The sequence below is a fragment of the Salmo trutta genome, chromosome 18 (genome assembly GCF_901001165.1).
Source record: "Salmo trutta chromosome 18, fSalTru1.1, whole genome shotgun sequence".
NCBI lineage: Eukaryota > Metazoa > Chordata > Actinopteri > Salmoniformes > Salmonidae > Salmo > Salmo trutta.
Genome location: NC_042974.1, coordinates 23,955,570 through 23,982,789, shown reverse-complemented (window position 1 = coordinate 23,982,789; position 27,220 = coordinate 23,955,570). Strand labels below are relative to the sequence as shown.

Here is a 27,220-nt window from a genome sequence, read left to right as displayed (position 1 = left end):
GGGTGCACTCTTTTAGCATCTGACAGAGCCACCAGACAGAAGGGAGATCACATAAGCACCAGTGGTGTCTCTCCAGACAGGCAGCTTTGGCTGCTGTTTAAAGACTGATCAATGAGGAAACATGACCCGTGACAATCTGAAATGTGCCGATTCTCTGTGGCATGGAATGGCAAGTGATCTGACAGAATGGTTCTAAGAAAACACAAAGTATCCATCCATAATAACCATGATGAACATAGTAATATGTTTCTCTGCTGTTTATGTTGAATAATCACACTTGTGAAACTGCATCTTACATACAGCACAACTCCTGTGAGAACTGCTACGATAAGCATATGATTTACTGGCTGCCACTACAGCCTAATCAAACCGTTGAACACTGAACAGTGGTAAAATACAGGAAGAGCTCTTTGACTTCAGCTTGCTGACTCTTGTGATTTCGGCCCCTTTTGCTGCAGGCACTACCTTCAACGTCCAAATCCATTAGTGATTTCTGTACTACTAAAGTGGCGCTTGAGGGAAACCATTTCCCTGCATTCATGTCCTTCCACCGCAGCGAATCAAACGCTTTGCCTAATGCCTCAGTCTACCTTAGCATGCTCTCTAAATAACTCAGGTTAGGTGCTGGAGAGCAGCACAAAGAACCAAGGGTGAAAAAGATCCCATTCCACCGTTACATTTTTAAAGCAAAACAATTTATTATCAAGTACAGTAATATCAAACGAAACTTAAATCAGGTTCACAAATGAGTTTTTCCACAATCTGCATCACTTCACTTTTGGCAGGTACAGTACAGAGAATGACTTCAATCTTGGGGATTTTTCCATGTTAGTTTGTAAGTTCTTGCTTCGTAAATGTGGAACTGCTCTGCTGACACCAGAGCAGAGTAAAAGGCGATTGACAGGGGTGTTTGGGTGTCAGAGTTCGTAAAGTGCTTCTCCCCCTATAACACTGGTCAGTCAGTCCTTGAACAGTCATATGTGGGCTAGGGGGAACTAGTCCTCATAGGTAGACGGGTGAACTGCCTTACTGCCAGTCAAAGGAGCGCTTCACCAGCCGGTAGAAGTTATGGTTGTGCTCCCGTAGGAAGGAGCGTAGCTGCTGCAGCACGGTACCGTTGACGGCTGGGTGGGGACGCCCTTTGGACTCGTGCAGGCAGCGCTCTCGCCCTTCACTCCGGATGCAGTAGAACCCCTTGGTCTGGTTGAAGTAGAAGTTGGAGGACATTATCCTGGGGGCCAGGTTGAGAAAACGCTCCACCTTCTGTAGCTCAGGCAACGGGTCCCGGATCAAAGTATCCCCATCCACGATGTGGATCTGCTCTAGGGGGAAATAGCGCAACCAGTTGCTCATGTGCATGTCGTAGAGGCTCCGCTGGATGGCCTTATAGCGGATATTGAGGGCTCCGCTGCGCACCAGCAGGTTCTCAATGGCCTGCACTGGCTTGTGGTTCTCCAGGCGGTTGAAGTAGACCTGGGTGTAGTCTGAGATGACACGTTCAGTTGGGTCCCGCAAGATCAGCAGCAGCTTGATGGAGGAGTTCATGGCACGGATGCGTTCTGGCGCCGAGGCAGAGGTGAAGTAGCCTGGCGTCTTCTCCACTGTGATCTGGTGTGTGTAGGAATATGGCATCAGCTCACGGTACCAGTCAAAGCCCTTAGCGTAGTTCTCGTCCCAGTCGAAAAAGTGCACCTCTGTGGCAGCGGCAGCGACATCAGGGTGGATGTCCAGCATTTCCAGCAGGGCGCGTGTGCCCCCCTTGCGCACCCCAATGATGATGCTGTGGGGGGCACATTTACTAGTCCCCAGTGGTGGAGACAGAGTGTCATTAGCTGCGAGTCCAGGGCCTAGATCCAAACTCTGAACAAAATCTGGTGGGGCAGCATATGCCTGGAGAACCAGGAGGAACACTGCCACCAGCAAGCAGGCCATGGTGAGGGAGGGTGATGAGAAGATGGTCAGAGAGAGAGAGGAGATCAGAGAAGGATGTCCTGTTGTTTAGCTGTGGATCAGAGCCATCTCTCTGAGATCAAAGATGACAGGAAAGGAGAAGGGAGCGGTTTTCATCTGCCATTGAACATCAGAAGGAGGATGAGGAGGAGGAGAAACCACAGCCAGTCCGAAGCACATCTGGAGAGACAGAAGACAAGAAGAAAAGAAATGCACTTAGATCTTCCCATCTGAATAGCTAGCATAGGCCCAAAGCACTTTCTTATTTTACCTGACAAAGCTTTCTAGTAATTCATAGAATGTATGTCTGACTCAAGTGTTTCCTCTCCTTCGGTTATCATTATTCATCTCCCTTTGCGTCTCTCATTTTGTCCTTCTATCTCCCTCTCAGATCTCTCCTTCCCATATCAAGAGTCACTTACGTTTAATTCTATGCTGTAATTTCACAGGAATATAATTTTTTTGCTCATTACAAAATGTGGGCCAGATATGTGAGAGCGTGACTCGGGGTCAAAACACAGAGGTCACACTACTTCATCTTGTTTTACCGGGTCATAATCCTCACTCAAATCAATACAGTTAATATCCGCCCTGGAACATTTCAATTCAGACAGCAGAGGTAGGTTTTAAGGACAAATTGTGGCTGTAGAAATAAGAGGAGTTTTCAGTTCTGGATAACTTAGACTTTCCATACACGTGAAGCAAGATCAAAAGCAAGGCCAAGTGAAGGATGTTATGTATTGGGACAAAGTATTTATGTTCTAGTGGGTTTCCGTAGCCTTAGTTCTAACGCTAAGTGTCATGGGCATTGAAGTGGGTTGTTGAGAGTAGACTTCCTGAAGTAATGTAAGATGCACAACTTTCCAGTACATGCACTCGTTGCATCTAAAACGATTTCTCCATCCTCATTCCTGCGTGAGTCTAAACTTAATCTGAAGAGTCAAGATACAAAGGTAAGACTAGGACGGGAGGACTAGGATTTAAAATACTGTATATACTGAACTGTTGAATCCTTCGGACATTAATAGTCTTCCCAAATTCTTTCATGAGGAAAACATTTCACCATGACCATCAAAATATCTGCTCTGATGCATAAACATCCAACCAAAAGGTCATGGTAAGGCTCTATAAATATTACTTTATTATTTCCACTTTGCTGTTTCCCAATATTAAAATCAACCACTACCATGGCTATGATTGAATAAACAGAAAGCTATTGCTAAGGAACAACAACAGTCACAGTTCACTCTGGATGAAGCCTCCCACTCCCTAAACAGCAGAGGACAAATCTGTTCCCCACTTCCCAGAGGGTTGTCTGTTCCCACAGAGCCACTACCAGCCTCCCCCTCTCTCTAATCAGCTCTTCCCATTGCAGACTGAAGGGAGTGATACCTGGACCGCCATAAAGCGCTAATCTCTGGCCAGGGGGTTGTGGATGTTAAGTATGGAGCTGGGTATGGGGTTATGGATGGAGATAGAGCTGGGGCTAGGTAGCTGTGGGTATGGGAATAAGGCTGGGGGTTCGGCCAAGATGTGGAGTTGAGGGCTTGGGCTAGGTATAAGGTCTGGGGCTGGGGTTAAGAATGAGGGCTGGGGCATGGACTAGGTATGGGGGCTAGGGCTATAGGGGATGCAGCCCTGGGAACTGGACCTTCCCAGAAGCACTGTGGATACAGAAAAGGTGCTCTACTCTGAATGTCAGCGCAGGGAGCCACTTACGCGCTGTGACAGGCACGACTGCCTGTCAGCGCTTCCATGGCGGAGAGCTGCCAAGTCCAATGCTAACAGCCAGGCAGTCAGGCGACCTTCCTGTCTTATCCAATTCCCCTCACTCCCTCAGCACACCGCCACCTGGAATGAGCCATTGTTTCACATCCCGCTGAGCCGCATTGCTTTATTCAAGACTTGATGCATATCTTCAGGTTTTCATTCATCATACAGCCGGCCCGGCACACTGTCAGCATCTGGCAGAGCCTTTAACTAAAAATATTGGACTATTGGAGATAGAAACGGAATACCGGCAGATTACAGACAAGAGACTGGCGATATACTTAGTACAGAACTAAGTAGGTCACATTGCAGTTGGCTGAATAAAACAAGATATTGAATATACTTGCCATTGTAAAAAAAAAAAAAAAAGGAAATCAAAATGCCCATTAAACACCTACATGCTTTACATCTGCAATCATTTAGCTATGCCTACCTACGTCTATCACACACGCGGCGCTGATCTTCTGTAATCTCAGGCTTATTGCCTCATAGCATTATCACGGAGAGCCTGAGCTAGTGTAGGTCATGGTTGGACCCTATTATTCATCATCCTAGGAGGCACAGAGGGAGAAGCCACAGGTTTCCTGCTCCACAGGAAGCCAACTCCCACTAATTACTCAAACCAGTCAGTCATCTATATCTAAGGCACGGTCTAGAATAGATCCCGACCGATATGCAATTTTTGGGTCCGATACCAATTTTAGGGAGGCAAAAGTCACCGATGACCAATGTATCTCCTGATATACTGTTTTTTAGAGGTGGAATGAAAAACCTCTATCAATTGAGCTCTAAAGGATTAAAATGTATATTACATCACCAAAAGTATGTGGACACCTGCTTGTCGAACATCTCATTCCAAAATCATGGGCATTAATATGGAGTTGGTCCCCCCTTTGCTGCTGTAACAGCCTCCACTCTTCTGGGAAGGCTTTCCACTAGATGTTGGAACATTGCTGTGGGGACTTGACACCATTCAGAAACAAGAGCCTTAGTGACGTTGGGCAATGATGTTGGGTGATTAGGCCTGGCTCACAGTTGGCCTTCCAGTTCATCCCAAAGGTGTTGGATGGGGTTGAGGTCAGGGCTCTGTGCAGGCCAGTTGAGTTCTTCCACACCGATCTCTACAAAACATTTCTGTATGGACCTCTGCACGGGGGCATTGTCAAGCTGAAACAGGCAAGGGCCTTCCCCAAACTGTTGCCACAAAGTTGGAAACACAGAACCGTCTAGAATGTCATTGAATGTCACAAATTTGAAGGGTTGTCCACATACTTCTGCATATACAGTATAGTGTACACTAAATTATGATTTCAATAGTAACATTATTTAAGAACATTTTATTTGTGGTTTACAGGATATACACCAAAAAGAAACTATATCCTCTATAAATACGACAGTAAAAGTTTAGTGCACCTTCTTAGGTACAACTTAAAGATGTGTCTTTCTATGGTAGTGGATAAGAAGTATCCAAAAGTCTTTGTGCTAAACCACCACAAGGGTTGGTTGGCTGATTTAATTAAACTTTGTCTCAAAGTAAATCTGCACTGCTCACAAATAAGCATAAGCATTGAAATGCAGTAACATGGCATTCATAATAGGTGTCAGCATCAGCATTTGCTTCGAGTAGATCTACTACAGTTTTCAAAACAGCCAAAGGTCATGTAAACACAGTGGCGTGTATTCATGAATGCCAAGGGAAGCCAGGCTTCTCCAAAAAAATTGACCAAGAAAAAAACAAAAAACAATGTCTTTCGTCTATCTGTGTTTCATACATTTCCTTCAATTCGCAAGAGGCTGAATGTACACCACTGAGATAACATCCAGGCTAACGAAACAGCACCCCTCTGTCTCAGTATGTGTAGCGTATCTGATGCTGTCCGGCCAAAAAGAGGATGACATTGCTGCCGTCCATAGCATTGAATTCAAGGGAAGCCAGCGGGCATTTGGCCTCCCTTGATAAAAAAAGAAATAAAATAACATCAGCGTTGGGGCAAACTGAGTGTGAATTCAGCTGTGAATGATCCTGGCGCACAAAAAACTCAAGGGAAGCCAGTTTGGATTCAGACCATTGACGACATATCAGAAGTCAAACGTCATTAACAGAAAAAAAAACGTGAATTGTTGCATCTCGTTGTGTTGTTGTCCACCGGTGGCCAGCTAGCTAAAATTGTCCCCTTCCTAAATTAGCCATGGATGGAGATAGGGATTTGGACTTGTGGTTTTACTTAATTCTCCATACTGGCCAATGATTATAATGGCGATTCTGAACCAACCATTACATTCATACACTGTTTTCCTAACCTGAGAGGATGGAAGTGCAACATGTAGCATGCTAATTTTAACTAGCTGGCCTGGCGCATCGTTGCCCATGAAAGGAAGTTAGGCTTGTGAGCAAGCATTTTAGCCAGGTAGCCTAGTACAACAAAAATGTAAAGCCTTTAAAGCCTGTAGTCCTAGACCATTTAGGCAACATGACACACATATTGAACTTATGTTGACTGGACTAAATTGTTTTTGGTATCTTTTAGTTGTCACTATTAGACTAAGCAATAGTTGTTTAGTAGTCCGAAAGTGTTGGAAACATTACCTTGCTTGACCATGCTGTAGGACAAGTAACTGTTTGTTACATGTAAAATGTTTTGTGGACTTCACCGGACAGATGTTTCTCTCCAGTTTTGTAATGAAACAAATGTGTGAATGAATTTATTCTGCCACTGTCTTCTTATTGTCTCCACCTTAGGCCTGTATATCACGGTGTCAAGGCATATGAACACATAGCTTGTACTATGGCTTTTTTTCTGGCTTGGCTTCCCCAGTGATTTTACCCACGCACCGCCACTGTGTAAACAAAGACTTTATGCAACCTTGCAATGAGAGGGTCAGTGCTATGCGGGGTCCTTGGGAAGTACCCTAAACCCTTACTCTAAACTTAACCCTTACCTAACCCTAACCTTAACTATTTAAAAAGCCAACTTAACGAGTACCGTTAGGAACGTCCCAAGGATTCTGCATAGCACAGACCATGAGAGTATGCTATGACAAGCTAGCGGTTTATTACGGCAATGTTTTCTTACAGAACCCATGTGTACTGTACATTAAAATGTATAGACAATACATTTTGTATTGAATAACAGTGCATCTTCAAATAACGTGTTGATGACTGAAAATATTTATGCAGGCAAATGCTTGCCACACTCCTTTAAGTCACACGTTCTAATTAAGCTAGCTAATTTTCCCCCAACATCGGACTAACTTCGGACACTCTCTAGCGGTTAGAGGTTTAAATCACCTCGAGCTCAACATTTAAATGGACTGGAAAATAACGGTAAGTTTTGCGACTAAAGACACCCTTCTAGCTGGCTGACCACTGATTTTCATTGCAATTAGTGAGACACACAAAGCATCCAATGCTGCTTTTTGACTAACAGTGTTACACCAGTGTATACACCCTTATGTTATACTAGGGAAATCGTTTCCATAGCTCGTGCTGGCAGTGAGGACTTGTGAAGAGCAGAATCAACAACCTCTGCATAAATCAAAACAGCTGCTTTGTGAGAAGATATTCAAGTTCACAGTTAGCCATTGTTATGTAAATGCAGGCTGAAAAGTACCAGCGGCCTGACTGACTGCAAGTGAGAGCAGGTCCTGCCGGAGCCATGCTTTAGTGAGACACGGGTACCAGACCGCGTAGATGGAAAGAGAAAAGTCTGAGCCTTTTGGGTAACACACTGAGGTAAATCCTGTATGGAAATAGGCCACATAAGTAGAAGTGCTGATCCAGGGTCAGGTCGCATCAGGAAAAATAATTTGATCTTTTATGATCTAAAATTAAAAACGGATCCTAGATCAGCACACTGTGTGAACTCTTTGTGAATACTGGTCTAGATAAGACAAGTTGACCCTAGAACCCTGGCACAAACTATTGCAGAATAATTACTGGGGACTGAAACAGGGGAGTTGGGAGACACTGTGCCCTGTCCAATGTCACCCCTGGACAGGGCCAGCCAGGAAGGAGCTTACCCAACCACTGAGGTAGTGGCTGTGTGGCTAGCAGAGCCAGACGTCTGCTTAGCAGATCTGATAGAGGCACAACGTTATTTGAATGACAATTCAGTTCACTTGACAATTCAAACAGAATTAGGTATCCTTCATGCTGATGATTTGTAAAATTTGAGACAGAAAACAATACAGTACAAATACATTAAAACAAGCTTTGCAATGTAACAGATAGATGTGCATGAGGTGGTTTAAAATAATAAAATTACAGATAGTTACAGTGGTTCTTCCTTAAAAAGTTGCATCATACTGCAGAATTCTATGGCACGTTATTTAAGTGTCAGCCATTGTTGCCATTAATGCTAGTTTGACCACCGGAGGGCATCTTTGAGAACCATTTGACAGTTTTTAATATTGGCTGTACTAGAGAATTTAAAACCTTTTTTGTAAGAACATAGTATATGGGATTGATTTTAAGAAATGTAATTAATTTTATTAATATTATGGTGTTTCTATTCCAAGAAAAACGAAACCATTAAGGGCTGTACAACGTGACTGTTCGGGAGTAGGCTACTAAGAGCAAAATAATACTAACATTACCACACCCTGATTGTAGGCTAACCAATACCCAAACAGAGATGAATTGAAAATAAAAATCTAATTGATTTATCAAGACCAGTCCGAAACGGTGCTGAAATAGTTGACCACACGCATGTAGGCTATTGCTTAAAATCCTATAACATTTGGATTAGCCTACTTTACTCTGAAAAAAATCATCTGTAACTTGAGAAACTGACGATACAACAACGCAACAAATACATTGATCTGAGGGAAAGTGCAACTTAAATGTAGCTGAGGTGTACTGTTCAGGAGTTGAAATAAACATCTGCATTTTGAAAGTATTTATCATTATTTTATTAACGAAAGCATAAAGATGTTGATGAACAGATACTGTGTAAAACTTGAGTACTTAAGCATCGAATACATTGCAAGTCGGGGGGGGGGGATTTTCACCCCTATAGTAGCCGGACTATTAAACTAATCACTGGATAACAGATCGGCCCTCGGAACTATCTTCAATATGCTTTAAATTACACAATGTCACAAATAATTGAACACACAAGATGAGCAGATTAACTTGATAAAAAAATAACTATATTTTGGAGAAGTTTGTTTCAAATAACCGAATGTGAGCGTTGGAATCTGAATAAAGGGAAAAAGGCCATTCTTGAACATGGGGTGAGACATTCTTATTAATTTGTAGATAAAGCCAGTTGGTTATTTAGAATTATTTATGTTTTTAAGAGGGAGAAAAACCAAAAGTCCTCCGTGCCTATTTAAAAAAATAATATTTGTCAGTCCACATGTCAAGTGAGATACCCTATTGCATTTACCCAAGTTCTCTCTTAACTCCAGGACCACTGACAGTTTTTGTTGTTGATGCCTGATGCAGGACTCTAGCGCCAGAGGAGAGACTCAGACTGAACTCCTCCATTAATTGCCACATTTTAAACTACCGATAGAATGCTGATCTAACTCCCCCTTGTGATAGTGTGGTGCAATGACAGAATGCCATATTTACATTTCATTACATTACATACTACCACAAACGGTCGCGGCATAAGCTCGTAACTTTTGAAGGAAGAACCACTGTAGCTCTATCCATGCTTTACCTGAAAATGTTTCTGATATTATAGCTAGCTAATTGATGTTGTTCTAGCTAGCTCACCCAATGATCATGATGTTGTGGCTGTAGCATTTAACAGACACTAGAAAAACAACAAGCTAGCTGTAGCAGACAGACATTTTCAAAAGCAGCTCATATAGCAAGCCAATAAAATGAATAGCATTGGTTTGACATTGACATCTCGGGGCCATTCAAGATTTAAAAAAAAAAAAAAAAGAAGAGATTTCTCAGATTCTATTTCTGTAGCAGCTTATCTCGTCTGGGCACTGCATCAGCCAGATGAAGCAACTGCACATTTAATGTTCTTCCCCATCTGCTACAGGGAGCTAGCCTGTTTTCCTCAAAAACATTATTAGCAACCTAGATAACATTAGCTATCTTGAGCACAGATCTCAGCTTGCTAACTAGCTAGGCCAACCAACTACACACCACATATACACAGAGAAAACAATTATTTTCTAAACTAATTTGTCTCAACCAAATGACATGTACATAGCTAGACCTATTGCGCTGTTACACAACATAAGAACCACTAGATACAGGCTAGCCAGAAATCTCTAATGCTAGCTAACTAAAGGGATACTTTGGGATTTCGGCAGAGGCCCTTTATCTACTTCCCTAGAGTCAGATGAACTAGTGGATACAATTTTTACGTCTCTGTGTCCAGTATGATGTAAGTTAGAGGTAGTTTCGTGAGCCAATGCTAACTAGCGCAATGACTGGAAGTCTATGGTATCTACTAGCAAATACCCATAGACTTCGTCATTGCGCTAATGCTAGTTAGCAATTGCACTAACGCTAGTTAGAAACAGCCATCAAAATCCCGAAGTATCTCTGGGGTATTACTATTCATATGTAGGTATGCAGATATACCCTTTTCAATGCAAAGACTAATCAAACAGTGGAATCTGACTAGAATGGGATCAAGGACCTCATTGTTGTGGTTCCGGAGCCGTCTTGGAGCAGAGATACGGATACCTTCACTGAATAGTAAAGTTTGTGGACTTGTATTGTTAAGTCTGCAGCAAAGCAAAGTCTTATTAGGGCAGATGATCCTGTGTTGGACATACAGTGGCTGAACAGAGAGTGATATGGGGAAACGCTCTGTAACACACTGCTAGACTGACTTACGCTGTACATTTTACTTTACTAGCCCTCGGCCTGGCTCCGGGGGCTTGTTACAGTGTTGCCGTGGTGAGCAGTAGCCTAGCGGAGTGGACACCAACTGATTATAAATAGGTGGGACTGAAGTCCAATCAAGCGCACCACTGCTCCTCCTGCTGAGGAAACCAACTGCAGCTCACACACAGTGAGGTAAGGCCATGGAGCTATCCTTCTTCATAACGCCATCTTTCTCCCCCTCTTTATCTCGTTCATTTTGTTGTCACTCTGTCGCCTGCATAGGGAGCATTAGTATTAGGGAGTATTAGACCTCAAACCCACTGTCCCTTTACCTAGAGTAAAAGAGACTCATCCTCAGCTTTCTCTATATTTCAAACACCCTCTTGTTCTCCCTCTCAATTGCCTGATGGCCAGTTCAAACACATATGGAAATCCCACAAACACGCAATGCCTTTATCTGAGAGATAAAATGCAGTCCTTGACCCTAACTGTCTATTTTCAATTGCCGTCGCTCCCTCTGTCTCCCCTCTTCTCTCCGTCTATCCCATACTTTAACTGCATAAACAGGGTGGAACAAATTTGACTCCACTCCAGTTATCCCTCCCACACTCTTTCACAAACTCTGAGACCATATCAACAGTATGGCTTTTAAATAATGGATACATTATTTGCAGAGCGATCACTGGGTATAATAAACAAATTCTCTATGACCTCCCTAGCTTAAATTGTATGATGTAGAACGAATCATATATTTTCTCACACTCACCGAATGTGTTCCTTTATATGAATGATATATTAAAATATATATAATAAAAAAAAAAAAAAAAAAAAAAAAAAAACTTACATTGGCAGGCAAATCTACTTTGTTCTGCCAGTGATGTCACAAATTCCCCCTAAACTGGGTACAAAACATTATTCAAAGCACAATGAATAATTCAGTTGTTTTATTTTCCAGGTTTATGACATTTTCATTTGGATATGGTATTGTAAGGCAGGACTTAAAAAGCACTTCATGAAACATAGGACTTACTCCTATGTAGGTCCCTCCTCTCCACACGAAGACAGTTAACACTACAGAACATTTACAAGAGTTATCAAAAAAAATACCTGCGGATACAAATCTCACTGAGCACAGACATCAATTCAACGTCTATTCCACATTGGTTCAATGCAATTTTATTCAAATGATGCGTGTGACCAAATAGGATATTACCGAAGTGTTAAGCTGCAAATTTCACACATCTCGTACCGCTTTCTCATACCACCTACTGTGCGTAGGTAGCGTACGAGAATAGCCTACCTCCAGATTTACCTCCCTCCGAGTAGAAGAATGTAAGCAGCTCTGTTTTCTTCCGTTTGGTTCCTAATGAACAGCGTATTCAGAAAGTATTCAGACACCTTACCTTTCTCCACATCTTATGTTACTCTAAAATGGATTAAATGTTGTTGTTTTTTTAATCCTCAACCTACATACAATTCTCCATGAGAATTTTTTATGCAAGTCAAAAATAAAAAAACAGAAATAACTTACTTGCATAAGTATTCAGACCCTTTGCTATGAAACTCGAAATTAAGTTCCGGTGCATCCTGTTTCCATTCATCATCCTTAAGATGTTTCTACAACTTGGAGTCCACCTGTGGTAAATTCAATTGATGGGACATGATTTGGAAAGGCACAGACCTGTCTATATAAGGTCCCACAGTTGACAGTGCATGTCAGAGCAAAAACCAAGCCATGAGGCCGAAGGAATTGTCTGTAGAGCTCCGAGACAGGATTGTGTCGAGGCACAGATCTGGGGAAGGGTACCAAAACATTTCTGCAGCATTGAAGGTCCCCAAGAACACAGTGGCCTCCATCATTCTTAAATGGAAGACGTTTGGAACCACCAAGACTCTTCCTAGAGCTGGCCACCCGTCCAAACTGAGAAATCGGGGGAGAAGGGCCATTGTCAGGGAGGTGACCAAGAACCTGATGGTCACTCTTGAGAGAGCTCCAGAGTTCCTCTGAGGAGATGGGAGAATCTTCCAGAAGGAGAACCATCTCTGCAGCACTCCACCAATCAGGCCTTTATGGTAGAGTGGCCAGACAGAAGTTACTCCTCAGTAAAAGGCACATGAGAGCCCACTTGGAGTTTGCCAAAAGGCACCCAAAGGACTCGCTGGTCTGATAAAACAAAGATTGAACTATTTGGCCTGAATGCCAAGTGTCATGTCTGGAAGAAACCTGGCACCATCCCTATGGTGAAGCATGGTGGTGGCAGCATCATGCTGTGGGGATGTTTTTCAGTGGCAGGGACTGGGAGACTAGTCAGGATCGAGGGAAAGATGAACAGAGCGAAGTACAGAGAGATCCTTGATGAAAACCTGCTCCAGAGCGCTCAGAACCTCAGACTGGGGCAAAGGTTCCCCTTCCAACAGGACAACGACCCTAAGCACACAGCCAAGACAACGCAGGAGTGGCTTCGGTCTCTGAATGTCCTTGAGTGGCCCAGCCAGAGTCCGGACTTGAACCCAAACATCTCTGGAGAGACCTGAAAATCCCCATCCAACCTGACAGAACTTGAGAGGATCTGCAGATAACAATGGGAGAACCTCCCCAAATACAGGTGTGCCAAGCTTGTAGCGTCATACCCAAGAAGACTCGAGAATGTAATCACTGCCAAAGGTGCTTCAACAAAGTACTGAGTAAAGGGTCTGAATACTTACGTAAATGTGATTTGTTTCTTTTTTTAAACATTTGCAAACATTTCTAAAAGCCTGTTTTTGCTTTGTCGTTATGAGGTATTGCATGTAGATTGATGAGGGAATTATTATAATTTTTTTTAATAAGGCTGTAACTTAAAAAAAATGTGGAAAAAGACAAGGGGTCTGAATACTTTCCGAATGCACTGTATCTTTGTTAGCCTTTGTAATTCTAAAATATGGACTTGTAGCATTCATAAGGGCATGAAATCAGCAGAAGGCAAGGCAGGTTGACGTACTCGGAGTCGATTTATTCACAGGTCTTGGTGATCCAAAAGGTGAAAGCGCCATATCATACAAAATATTCAAGTAGAACTATCATTTTCTGCTATTTAACATTGACTCCAAAGCATGAAGCGTAGGCCACGTAGCCTATTTCTGTGTGTACTGGAGGTGCGCACGCTCCTATTATGCACAACAAAAATGACAGACAGGAATTATGCCGCGTTCAAAACAACTGGGAACTCTGAAAAATACGAGATCAAATCATGACGTCAGTGATCTTCAGGTCGGAGCTTTAGAAAGTGGCCCGAGTTAGAATTGAGTTGGATGACCATTCAAAAGTGATTTTGCCCAAGTTCCTGGTTGTTACGAACACACTAAAGTCAGAGATTTCTGAGTTCCCAGTTTGCAGTTGTTTTGAACACGGCAACAGACAGTGAACTACGACATAACCCAGGAAAGAGAAATATGAAGGAAACCATACATTGAATTAAATTAACAGAACTTCTACCTCATGAGTCTTTGTAAACGTTCATGTGCACTATAAACATCGCACCCACTCAGAGGGTAGCATATTGACCACACCGTTCTCGTTACGTGCGCTGCAAAATAAAATGTACACATAGGATTAAATTGTTGAATAACATCTAACTGCTCTCATGCATCAACGAGTGTCTGCGTAGGAGTGTCTGCGTTGCAAGTCCCGCCTCTCCCATCTCCTCATTGGTTTTAAGGAACATATACCCACATGGGTGATTGAAAGATGAACTGAGGTCCACACTCCAGTCCAGTTGGTGGTGGTAATGCACCTTAAAGTTGGTTCCCAACCACCAAATAAAGTCCAAAGAAGAAAGAGACTAAAGGAGGAGAGATTACTAGAAACTAACTACGTTTACCCTTTTATCTGTGAATTAATTGTCGAAGTAGAGGACCATGTACATTTCAGGTAAAATAAAAACCCAATGTTTATATCCCAGAACAAATTAGTTAGCAACAGCAAGCTAGCTAGCTAAATTGGCTTAAAAATATTTAATACTTTTGACCTGTCCCCAAATGAATATAGTTGGTTCAGAGTTAGTTTTGATATTTCAATCTGCATGTCCTGATCATGTCTGGATGGACAAAATCAACATGCATGCGATATCGCACGCAAGACGCATGCGCACACCCGGGCTAGTCAGCATTTAAGAAAATGGTTTGCTATAAAATGAAAATGTATCGTAGGCCTATCAAACACTAAATGGAAATGTCTTCGTGGTCCGATAAACGGTACAGGATGGAATGACAAAAGGCTAACAATTATTGTAGTAATAGATGGAATATAGATTTACCACATAGGGTCTATGAATTTAAATGTGTTAAAGGAACAGAAAACATTTCAACATGAGAAAATGTTTTACTCTCCGCCCCTATGGTATGTCATCACCACAGTAATAAGTCATTTTAACAACAAATTCCAAAGTAAATTATACATTTCAAGAAATTGTTACATACCAAAAGACCAGTAGCCCTATGCTAGTATTTGTTACCCCATCGCTGGCGAGCTTGCAAAGTAAACAGTTAATATTCTCGAGCACCAATTTTCTTTGGAGACGCATATTTATTTATTATGGCAATCCTCTCCCCCTAAAATGTGATGTTTGCGCTGCACACCATCCTATAGCTGTACAGCAAATCAGCAATCTGTTCCCTAGCTCACCTGACCTGTGTTGATTGACAGTTTGCTTGTCCAATCAGAGTGCAGAGTGTGCGTTTCACTAGCCAATCTGTTGCCGGTTTGGGCGATGCTGTGGCTACGGTCTCTGGCGGCATGTAAGGTAATCCAAGTAGACTGAGTGCCACAAAATTAGTGACAAAACCTGGCCAGATAATTTCGAGTCAGTCTCAAGTCAAAGTCCCCAAGTCAAGTGAATTTATTTATATTCTGTCGAGTCCCAGGTCATTAAATGTGTGACTTGAGTCAGACTCGAGTCCACAACTCTGTTTACTTGATATTGCTACATTGACATTTGCCAGTAATGATGAATGTTTAAGAATACAGTAAAACCAAATTAACACAAGAGTTCTGTGTAAACAAGGCCACATTAATTTCAATGTTTAAAAAGGCTTTGGTGTCACTCCACCATTCCTCCCATAATAGCTCTCTATTTTTAAGAAAATGATTAAGCGCCAGAGAAAGAGTACATTTTCATAGGAAGTACAGACAACCTGTTCAACAGGCCAGGTACTTGAGACATTCCTTGAATACATTATTTGCAAGCAGCATATATTCAAAAGGTCACAAGAAGGGGCTTAAGAGATAAGGGAGGTAGGTAGGAGACTGCTGCTCTCTCATCAACATCATCACGTTGGAGTTGGACAATGTATACCTACAGGGCCCCCTGGTGGTCAACAAATAAACCTTTGGCCATTTCTACCCACCCTGTCACTCACCATTATGTGAAACCTGGCTTGTCAGACTAGCATTAATTCAGAAAGACCCAAAAATCGATGCATGCCTTGCTGCAACTCAAACCGACAAACAACTAACTTGATCCCAGTCTTCAAGTTTCACCCCTCTGAAGCAACCAGTATCTTAAGATGTCCATCTCTTGATGAAGATTGCACCACAGAACACACATTAATAGATTATATTTCTATGGCACCACATACATCAGACTTCCCACACCATATGCTGAATTCTGAATGATAATGGCGATGGAAGAAAATCTTCTTTGGGCTGAAATTGGCGAACTGTTGGCAGCGCTAGCTTGGAAAAAACTATTTGGCTATTTCTGGAGCGCGTGAGTAAGGCAATGACCTAATCCAAACCCACTTGTCAGCCGAGGCATTCATTATGTGATGCCGAGAGTGGGTAATCTGCCATTAACTGGTACACTCAGATACACGTCCTCAGCGCAGACACTAATTGTGGCATTTTAACTAATCTTTTGCTCTGATCTTTGTTCAGTTCACTGCAATGGACTTTACTGTTGAGAGCAACATCTCCCAATTAGACACCTGTCTACCCACCACCATGTGTAGCTAGCAGCACTTGGCTGGTTCTCAGTATGTGTGTGTGTGCATGCATGTGTTTGCACACAACATAGATCCATGATGATCCATCTAAATGCCAGAAGGCAGTTGTAGGGATAGTCTACAGCACTTTAAGGTGTACAGTATTCCCAATGAGTATGCCCCTAGCAAGCACTAACCTTTTGTGGGTTTGGAAACTGACTAGATAACCTGGCAGCCAATATGACCCAACATATCCATGCCATCGAATCACCCCTTACCAGTGGTGTAAAGTACTTAAGTAAAAATAAAGTACTACTATTTATATTGGACAACTTTTACTCCATTACATTCCTAAAGAAAATAATGTAATTTCTACTCCATACATTTTCCCTGACACCCTAATGTACTTGTTACATTTTGAATGCTTAGCAGGACAAGAAACTGGCCCAATTCACAGACTTATCAAGAGAAAAAACCTGGTCATCCCTACTGCATCTGATCTGGCAGACTCACTAAAAACAAATGCTTTGTTTGTAAATGATGTCTGAGTGTTGGAGTATACCCCTGGTTATCTGTAAATTTAAAAAACAAGAAAACCGTACCGCCCGGTATGCTTCATATAAGGAATCTGAAATTATTTATACTTCTAGTTGATACTTAAGTATATTTTAGAAATTACATTAACTTTTGATACTGCAGTATATTTAAAAACCAAATACTTTTAGACTTCACTCAAGTAGTATTTTAGTGGGTGACTTTCACTTGAGTCATTTTCTATTAAGGTTTCTTTACTTTTACTCAGGTAGGGAAATGGGGTACTTTTTCCACCACTGTCCCTTACTCTAAAACAATGGATATATAGGATAAACAGACACGGAAATGGATGATAGGTCTACCCTGCATCACATAGAATATGCATTCTGTACCATATACTCCCAAAGTTGCTACGACATTTGTCAAATGTCTGACGATTTACATTTAACATCATCAACTGACATAACCCACATTTCCATCCACAGTTTTTACGCGAGCAACGTCATACCATATAAAAACAAATCACGACAGTTGTGATGGAAACAGGAAGTTTCAGTACAATTTTAGAAAATGCGACTTACTTTGTTCGTTCAACACGATGGGATCTTGTGTTGGGTCGGTAAAATTACTTATGTGAGAAATGGCAGTGGAAAATCTTTATGCGCAAATATTGATATAATAATAATCATCATATCGAAGACAACTTGGAGTCACGCTATGATACGGTGTGTGGTTCTCCCACTACAACTCGTGAAACCATGCAGTTTATTAGGCTACAGATGAAATAAATTATGATGAACTTCACAGGGTGGTGAAAGTCATTTTGGAAACGAGGATCTTATTCTGGTGACATAATGATCGATGCTTGACTACAGTGTGAGAAAAAAAAAAATAATAATTCCTCGCTCTTATCCATAATAATCTCATTATGTAGATTAGCCTACCCCCACTTGTATCTGCGAGCTGTTGGTTAGAGCACCCATGCCAAGACCAGAGTAGGCACATTTGCAATTGAACACAACGGTTTGGGACAAAACTAAATCGGTAGAGTTGAAAATGCGATGGAAACACTTTGAACTTTAGACTTTTATTCGGTACATGAAATTGTAAGTGAAAAGGTACATTTAGAATTAGAATATTTGCATGAAAATCTGTCGCCAATTGGATGGAAACCTAACTATTGTCTAAATTCCCCAGAGGCATTCTGGCAGTCAAAAACAGGCCGATTTACTCATCACCCCTGGACTGGTAGAGGCAGCTATCAGAACCCACGCGGACGCACTCATGGAATCTGTCTACAGTTGATCAGACATAATAGTGACACTGAGGAAAGACTCCAATAATAGTGGCCAGATGAGCTTCATTCTACCTGACAGTTCTGATAAAACATTTAGGTAAGACGAAGACGCAAGCATGCACAAAGATACAAGAAGGCACACAGAGACAAAGACGGAGACACAAGCATTTAAACAAACACACATTATCGCATCATGCATCTTTAGGTCTTTTCAAAAGAGTCTGATCTCCAATTTGAGGTTATCATATAGTAATTGGTCCAAAGTTTTCTAAAAGTTAATAAAAAAATCTGAGTCGCAGACATGTACTCGCTCTCCCTACTTAATTAAAACATACATTTCAGCTTAATCTCTCCTTCCCCTGTTCATTCTCTGGAAGGCTGAGCCAGGCTTTCTCTCCAGACCACTGGAGGCTGCTGAGGGGAGGATGGCTCATAATAATGGCTGGAACGAAGCAAATGGAATGGCATCAAACCATGTGTTTGACGCATTTGATACTATTCCACTTATTCCACTCCAGCCATTACCCCGAGCCCATCCTCCCCAATTAAGGTGCCACCAATCTCCTGTGCTACAGGCCTCCCACAAGCTGCAATACGCACATTCATTCTGGATGAATTACTTCATCAAATAAAAAGCAGGGCATCTTGTGATGAACTTCAGGGATACTCTTCATCTTTGATGAATAGTTTAATGAGGGGACTATAGCAGGGCCTGTTAAGTGTTGACAGATTTCAAAGCAGCAGGAAATCGCAGAAAAGTGTAAGATAATCATTTAGGGAATGCGTTTAGTTTTTTGTTTATCCTCCATCCAACGGACTCTGTTCATAAGCTGCACAGAGCAGGAGTATGTGGAGCAATTCTGTGTCGATCTCAGAGTAGGAGTGCTGATGTAGGCTATAAATGCTCTCAGAGTAGGAGTGCTGATGTAGGATCTGGGCCAGTATCTATACATGCTCTTAGAGTAGGAGTGCTGATCTAGAATCTGGTTTGCCTTGTAGATCATAATGCCTAAGATTATATGGACAGGGAGCACTCCTACTCTGTGACAAGGGCCCTTCTCTCCTGTCCATATACTTGTTCATTAGGATTCAAATTAAATACTGATCCTAGATCAGCCCTCCTACTTTGACAAGCTTTATGAATACAGGCCCTGAACTCCCCAACTCCGTGGATGTTTTGGAGTTGCTTCTTCCTCAACACAGCTCGCATGTACCATTCTGGAAAGTAGGCCTACCAAATTCTGTAGAGGGGCATCCAGTAACCACAGACAGCCATAACTTCTGATCCTCTACAACTTTACAGCTGGTCTATGTCTGTGTTCTCCACATATTAGACTCTGTTCCCTGCTCTGGCACAATAGCATTCTATTGGACGACATACACAGTGCAGTCCCGCCAGAGTTTTCGTCATGACAAATATGTACATAGCAGGCAATGCAGACAAACATTTCTTGGGTTTGGAGCTGGCCCTTCTGTGATCCGATGCCGAATGCCAAGCACTAAATCACTTCGACTGCTGCTGCAGCTGGGAACTCCATTGGATCCATTTTTTCACAGAGTGTTAGGTATCTAGTGCAGTGTGTCCTATCTGTAAACCATTCTAGCCTAGATTGAGATATGCAGATCAAAAGTGGTATGGATTGGTATGGACATCAGCACTGGAAGCACATTTGCACACAGCGCGTGACCTTGATCTCATGCAAAAACAAAATGTTCACAAGACGATCCCAGTGCCGAGTTCCCAGAAGTAATATCTGTTGCACTACTACATGCATGCTGCCTTTTGTCCTCTTTATATTGTATTTTTAATTAAAAAAAAAAAATTATCCCAGGCCCCCGTCCCCGCAGGAGGCCTTTTGCCTTTTGGTAGGCCGTCATTGTAAGTAAGAATTTGTTCTTAACTGACTTGCCAAGTTAAATTTAAGGTTAAGTAAAAATAAAACATTGATTGTAACCTAATTACTCAGCTCCAATGATGTAGGTCAAGGTGGATAAGGTCAAGTCTGTCTGTGCATAACCTAACGTAGCAGGCGTAAAATAAATGCATGAAACTAGATCCTCGACTATTGGTCTTGAGAAGAAGAAAAACAACTGGTCGGGAGAGGTTCTTTTCAGCGCTGTTCAGTCAATCCAGGAAATGTGGAGGAGTTAAGATGGAGTGTCACCTTGTTAACGTTTAAAAGCGGCTCTCTTTCCATTTCCCTTGAAAACCAGAACATCCGGTTGTTGGGGACACGGCAGAGGCTAGTCTGTGCATAATGTACAGTACCAGTCAAAAGTTGACACACCAACTCACTGCAGGGTTTTTCTATACTGTAGAATAATAGTGAAGACATCAAAACTATGAAATAACATATGGAAACACGGAGTAACCAAAAAAAAGTGTTAAATCAAAATATATTTTATATTTGAGATTCTTCAAAGTAGCCACCCTTTGCCTTGATGACAGCTTTGCACACTCTTGGCATTCTCTCAACCAGCTTCATGAGGTAGTCACCTGGAATCCATTTCAATTAACAGGTGTGCCTTGTTAAATTTGTGGAATTTATGTCCTTAATGCGTTTGAGCCAATCAGTTGTGTAGTGACAAGGTGGGGGTGGTACACAGAAGATAGCCCAAAGTCCATATCATGGCAAGAACAACTCAAATAAGCAGAGAGAAACGACAGTCCATCATTACTTTAAGACATGAAGGTCAGTCAATCCGGAAATTTCAAGAACTTTGAACGTTTCTTCAAGTGCAGTCGCAAAAAACCATGAAGCGCTATGATGAAACTGGCTCTCATGAGGACCGCCTCAGGAAAGGAAGACCCAAGTTCATTAGAGTTACCAGCCTCAGAAATTGCAGACCAAATAAATGCTTCAGAGTTCAAGAAAACAGACACATCTCAACATCAACTGTTTAGAGGAGACTGCGTGAATCAGGCGATGGTCGAATTTCTGCAAAGAAACCACTACTAAAGGACATCAATAATAAGAAGAGACTTGCTTGGGCAAGGAAACACAAGCAATGGACATTAGACTGGTGGAAATCGGTCATTTGGTCTGATTAGTCCAAATTTGGAGATTTTTGGTTCCAACTGATGTGTCTGTGAGACGCAGAGTAGGTGAATGGATGATGTCTGAATGTTTTGTTCCCAATGTGAAGCATGGATGAGGTGGTGTGTTGGTGCTTTGCTGGTGACACTGCCAGGGATTTATTTAGAATTCAAGGCACACTTAACCAGCATGGCTACTACAGCATTCTGCAGCGAAACGCCATCCCATCTGGTTTGCGCTTAGTGGGACTATCATTTGTTTTTCAACAGGACAATGACCAAATGCACCTCCAGGCTGTGTAAGGGCTATTTGACCAAGAAGGAGGGATGAGGGCTGCATCAGATAACCTGGCCTCCACAAATCACCTGACCTCAACCCAATTGAGATGGTTTGGGATTAGTTTTACATTTTAGTCATTTAGCAGACGATCTTATCCAGAGCTCTTATCCAATGCATACATATTTTTCCCCCCCGTACTGGTCCCCCGTGGGAATCGAACCCACAACCCTGGCGTTGCAAACACCATGCTCTACCAACTGAGCCACACGGGACATAGTTGAACCGCAGAGTGAAGGAAAAGCAGCCAACAAGTGCCCAGAATATGTGGGAACTCCATCAAGACAGTTGGAAAAGCATTCTAGGTGAAGCTGGTTGAGAGAATGCCAAAAGTGTGCAAAACTGGATCAATAAAGTTGGGTACTTTAAAATCTAAAATATATTTGGATTTGTTTAACACTTTTTTGGTTACTACATGATTCCATGTGTTATTTCATAGTTTTGATGTCTTCACTATTATTCTACAATGTAGAAAATAGTCAAAATAAATAAAAAGCCTTGAATGAGTAGGTGTCCAAACTTTTGACTGGTACTGTATGCGTTTGTTCAGCTGCTGTCTGAACACACTTTGTAACCCTTCGGAAGCTAAACTTTCTGCGGTATCCTTGTAATTTCCCACTCGTAAACGGAATAGATCGGAGGGGAAATGTTTATCTATAATGACAATCTCTAGCTCCATTTCCCTACATCACAGCTCTGGCTCTCCAGCAGAGGAGAGGAGTGCTAGAGATATCTGATTGGGCAGATGTAAACAGCATCTGAGCTTCGTATTCTTGGTAGTGAGCAGGGCTAGATTATTCCCAGCATGCACTCCCCCTGCGATGCCCACTATGCTGCACCCCAGTGCCCATCTCCACCGAATGGCAACGTTGCTCCAGAATCTGCCTTCAGCAGAGCGCTCGACCAGCGTTTAACCTCAGCGAGACATTGGCCAAGATGCATGGCAGATCTATTGGCTCTCTCACTTTCTCAGCTCCTAATACTTCCTCGTTCGTTCTCTGTTGGGACACTGTTTTAAGGGAGGTTTTGGGAGTGTGAAAAACAATCTAGCACTTTACTTAGAGGGTATCTATCTAGAGGTGGCCATGTCATCAGTTGAAATCAGTGCAGGGTGAGCCGCAGGAAAACAGCTGAAGGGGTGAAAACTCATGGTAATTACTTCTGAATCAAAGTAAACTTAATACCCAAGGAGGGAATTAGCTGTCTGATGTGATTTTAAAACATAAAAGGCAGTCGTAGAGGAAATTACAGTGATTCTGTTTGTATAGTTTTTACTGTCTGACAGAATCACGTTATAACTGTGTAATCAGGAATTGCTTGGGGCGGGTTATCTTTTACAATATCAATAGCCTTCTGTTGCTGGTTGTCTATTAGGCCAGAGCTCCAAGTCCATGTCATAGTTATCCAAGCCCCAGAACTCTCACTTTACTCTCTCTGTTATTTGAGCAACCCAAAGCAATACATTTGCAAACATGTCCATAATATTGCTTCAGAACAGTGCAAAAGCGCATCATCTGTAAACTTTACCATAAAGTACATGTGAAGACACAAAAGTTGGCCCGGAGTCAAAGTTTAATCAGCACACAAGTATTTTTGAGATGCCTTATCATAACTGTAATGACTTATCTTCCTAACTTCTCTGTCACTTTCATCTGTGCCTCTTGTTCTGCTCTGCCCATGAATAAGTCATCAGGGCCTTTGGCTTATTGCTCATCGTTCCGCCGCCTCCGTGGCCCTGTAAAACCAACTGAAGAAGTGTTTATGGGAGATAAGAGGCGATGAAGGTCGCACGCCCAATAACACCTTTTTATCACTTCCACGTTCTACTGCGAGAGACATTTTACTTGAGAGCCCATACTGAAGATGAATCTTTAATTAGAGAAGTTTCTGGACCCAACATAAGAGGCATAACAGGAGAATAAAAACAGCCATTGAAAAGGGCAGCATCTGCCGGATCTCGTTGGCCTGGTCTGGCGCTGTGCTGTGTCTGCCAGCCTCAATGGAGAGATAGAAGCTCTGTAACCTCAAAGCAATATCTGTAAAAAAAAAAAAAAAAAAACATTTTTGGGGAGAAGCATGGTAAGCTTTTCTGCAACGCCTGAATGTCATGGTTGTCTAGACTTCAGAATCGTCTCGGAATGAGTTCAGTTAATCGATTTTCTTTAGCTTTATCTGCTCAAGTCATTCTACATGTCTGTCAAATTAGTGACAATGGCATTAATTTAGTCTGCTCTCATTTCCCGCATGTCTTAACACTACCTATAGAGCAGAAAAGGCTTACCAATGGAGGAAAAAAAACACATACTGTATATTTTAAGGTTAGTCTTGACATGAATGTGCCTTGTTGGTCATGGTGACCATACTGAGGACACAGATGAGATGACAACTAATGCCATGACAACTACTCAGATTTCATGCAAACAAAAACATTTACCAAGCCTTGGATCACCACCAACATAACAGCCAAGCCTAGGATTCCATAAAAAAAAATGTCACCACCATACATGACCAAACAGACAGACTCCAAAACATCTAGCACAAACATCCTCTACTTCTAGCCACACTGCACCAAGTCATCCCTCTTGACATCCTATAATACTTAACGTTTGATGATATTCAACAGAAATGTTAAAAGGCTGGAATCATAGGCCGTTCTATTGCTACTCCATACAAATGTTACCTTTCAGACATCTGACTAGGAGTTAGTTAAAAGTTATAATTTGCGAAGTTTCACCACACTAAAATAATGACTGGCGCTCCTATTCCCAGTTGTCTGAATAATCACTGTCGAAAAAAATTGAATTCATTACTTACTCTACCAGACTGAGGAAGAGCGATTGTGGCCTTGATTGCATAATTTACCAAACTCCATAATTATCTCCACTCCACAGCGAATATGTAGTAGTCAAGGGGACTCGTATATGGTTCGTGTTCATCCCTTTGACTGTTCAAAAGCATGATCATCATCTGTAGAAGACTTCATGACAAAAAAAAACATGTCATGAAGGACTAATTGGCTTTGATATTAATCACAACCATCCCAATGTTCTTTTTGAACACCTACAGTGGCAAGAGAACCCTTTTCGAATTACCTGGACTTCGGTATAAATTGGTCATACAATTTGATCTGACCTTCATCTAAGTCACAACAAGACAGTCTGATTAAACTAATAACACACAAACAATTATACGTTTTCATGTGTCTTTATTGAACACACCGTGTAAACATTCACAGTGCAGGGTGGAAAAAGTATGTGAACCCTTGGATTTAATAACTGGTTGACCCTACTTTGGCAGCAATAACCTCAACCAAATGTTTTCTGTAGTTGCGGATCAGACCTGCACAACGGTCAGGAGGAATTTTGGCCCATTCCTCTTTACAAAACTGTTCCAGTTCAGCAATATTCTTGGGATGTCTGGTGTGAACTGCTCGAGGTCATGCCACAGCATCTCAAATCGGGTTGAGGTCAGGACTCTGACTGGGCCACTCCAGAAGACGTATTTTCTTCTGTTGAAGCCATTCTGTTGTTGATTTACTTCAATTGGCAGACAGATAGCCTTACATTCTCCTGCAAAATGTCTTGATAAACTTGGGAATTCATTTTTCCATCAATGAGAGCAAGCTGTCCAGGCCCTGAGGCAGCAAAGCAGCTCCAAACCATGATGCTCCCTTCACCGTACTTTACAGTGGGGATGAGGTTTGGTGTGCTGTGCCTTTTTTTCTCCACACAGTGTTGTGTGTTCCTTCCAAACAACTCAACTGTAGTTTCATCTGTCCACAGAATATTTTGCCAGTAGCGCTATGGAACATCCAGATGCTCTTTTGCAAACTTCAGACGTGCAGCAATGGGTTTTTTTGGACAGCAGTGGCTTCTTCCGTGGTGTCCTCCCATGAACATCATTCTTGTTTAGTGTTTTATGTATCGTAGACAGAGATGTTAGCTAAAGACTTACAGAAATCTCTGGAACATGCTAACACTAGGATTCTTCTTAACCTCATTGAGAATTCTGCACTGTGCTCTCGCAGTCATATTTGCAGGATGGCCACTCCTAGGGAGAGTAGCAACAGTGCTGAACTTTCTCCATTTATAGACAAGGCTTTTAGAGATACTTTTGTAACCCTTTGCAGCTTTATGCAAGTCAACAATTTTTTAATCTTGGGGCTTCTGAGATCTTTTGTTCGAGGCATGGTTCACATCAGGCAATGCTTCGTGTGAATAGCAAACTCAATTTTTGTGTGTGTTTTATAGGGCAGGGCAGCTCCAACCAACATCTCCAATCTCATTGATTGTACTCCAGGTTAGCTGACTCCTGACTCCAATTAGCTTTTGAAAAAAATCATTAGCCTAGGGGTTCACATACTTTTCCCAACCTACACTGTGAATGTTTAAATGATGTATTCAACATAGACAAGAAAAACACAATAATTTGTGTTATTAGTTTAAGCAGACTGTCTGTTGACCAATTTTTGCCAAAATCCAGATAATTCCAAAAGGTTCACATAATTTACTAATACACCGTGGCAAGAAAAAATATCAAGCAGGCCTATGCCCCATAGAACTGCCTAATGTTCAAACTCAAACAAGTTCAGATGCCACAGGTCTAAAACAATAGGAAAGACAATAATAACCTGGTGGGAACTGGGGAAAGGATTTTTAATGCAGTTCTCTTCTTCACAGACTCTTATAAAACCCAAATGAGCCATTCTGCAGTTACTTCAGGCTCAGAGGATTCTTCCTGGTTCACCTGATTATATCTATCACAAGCAGGCACCAAATCTATATCGGTATTTAACGAAGATTAGCTTCACATTGATGATTAACCTTTGTAATCCTGTGTGCACATGGAGAATAGCTCCGCTTGTCGTTTACAAGAGCCTACACTAAAGGAGCTGCATGATCGTTCTGGGAAAATTGAGGCTCAGCAAGCAAATGACGCAGTAGCGTTATCTGTAAATTCCGCTCCGGTGGATAATGAAGACGAATCTTCAGCATGGAGAGTTTTCTCATAATGAATAAGAACAGAATAGTTTATTTTTTGTCTAGCATTGTCTATCTTTTAATAAAACTTCTACTACATCCCTTGACAGAAATTGCGCCCCTTATCTCACCAATGAGCGTAATTAACATCAGGTAATGAATGCCTGCCATTGTTTATACGGCTGCATCAGTGACTAAAAATCGGCCATAAAAATAGTAATTTCTTCATATTTACTGTAACTCAGATTGGGGAAGTGATAGTTTAATTTGCTGGGCAATGAGTCTCTCCCTGTGGCGTTTGCTTTGCCTGCCACAGTTACAATCTGCATCCTCTTGAATACAATTTACTGGACTACATGCTGTATACACTTCTCTCAACCGCAGGACACATGTTGAAGTCTGCGTCAACAAGGTACAGCTCTGGCATTGAATGTGCAATGATCAAATATAGCAGTGATGCCGGGAGCACAAGTGGTGGGGAGAGAAAGGCATAGCCCAAGGCTAAGACGGAGATGTCCATACAGAACCGCAGAAAGTGACAAATCTTTCA

General features: G+C 41.9%; 1 protein-coding gene across 1 annotated transcript in view; it reads right to left on the bottom strand.

Annotated features, from left to right (window-relative positions):
- Positions 1-673: 673 nt before the first annotated feature.
- The window catches only part of LOC115153049 (heparan sulfate glucosamine 3-O-sulfotransferase 1-like), a 67,552-nt gene continuing 41,005 nt past the window's right edge, over positions 674-27,220 (bottom strand). The window contains exon 2 of the mRNA XM_029698079.1: positions 674-2,130. Coding sequence (XP_029553939.1) covers positions 1,027-1,932 — 906 coding nt within the window. The 5' untranslated portion in view covers positions 1,933-2,130 and the 3' untranslated portion in view covers positions 674-1,026. The remainder of the gene's footprint in view (positions 2,131-27,220) is intronic.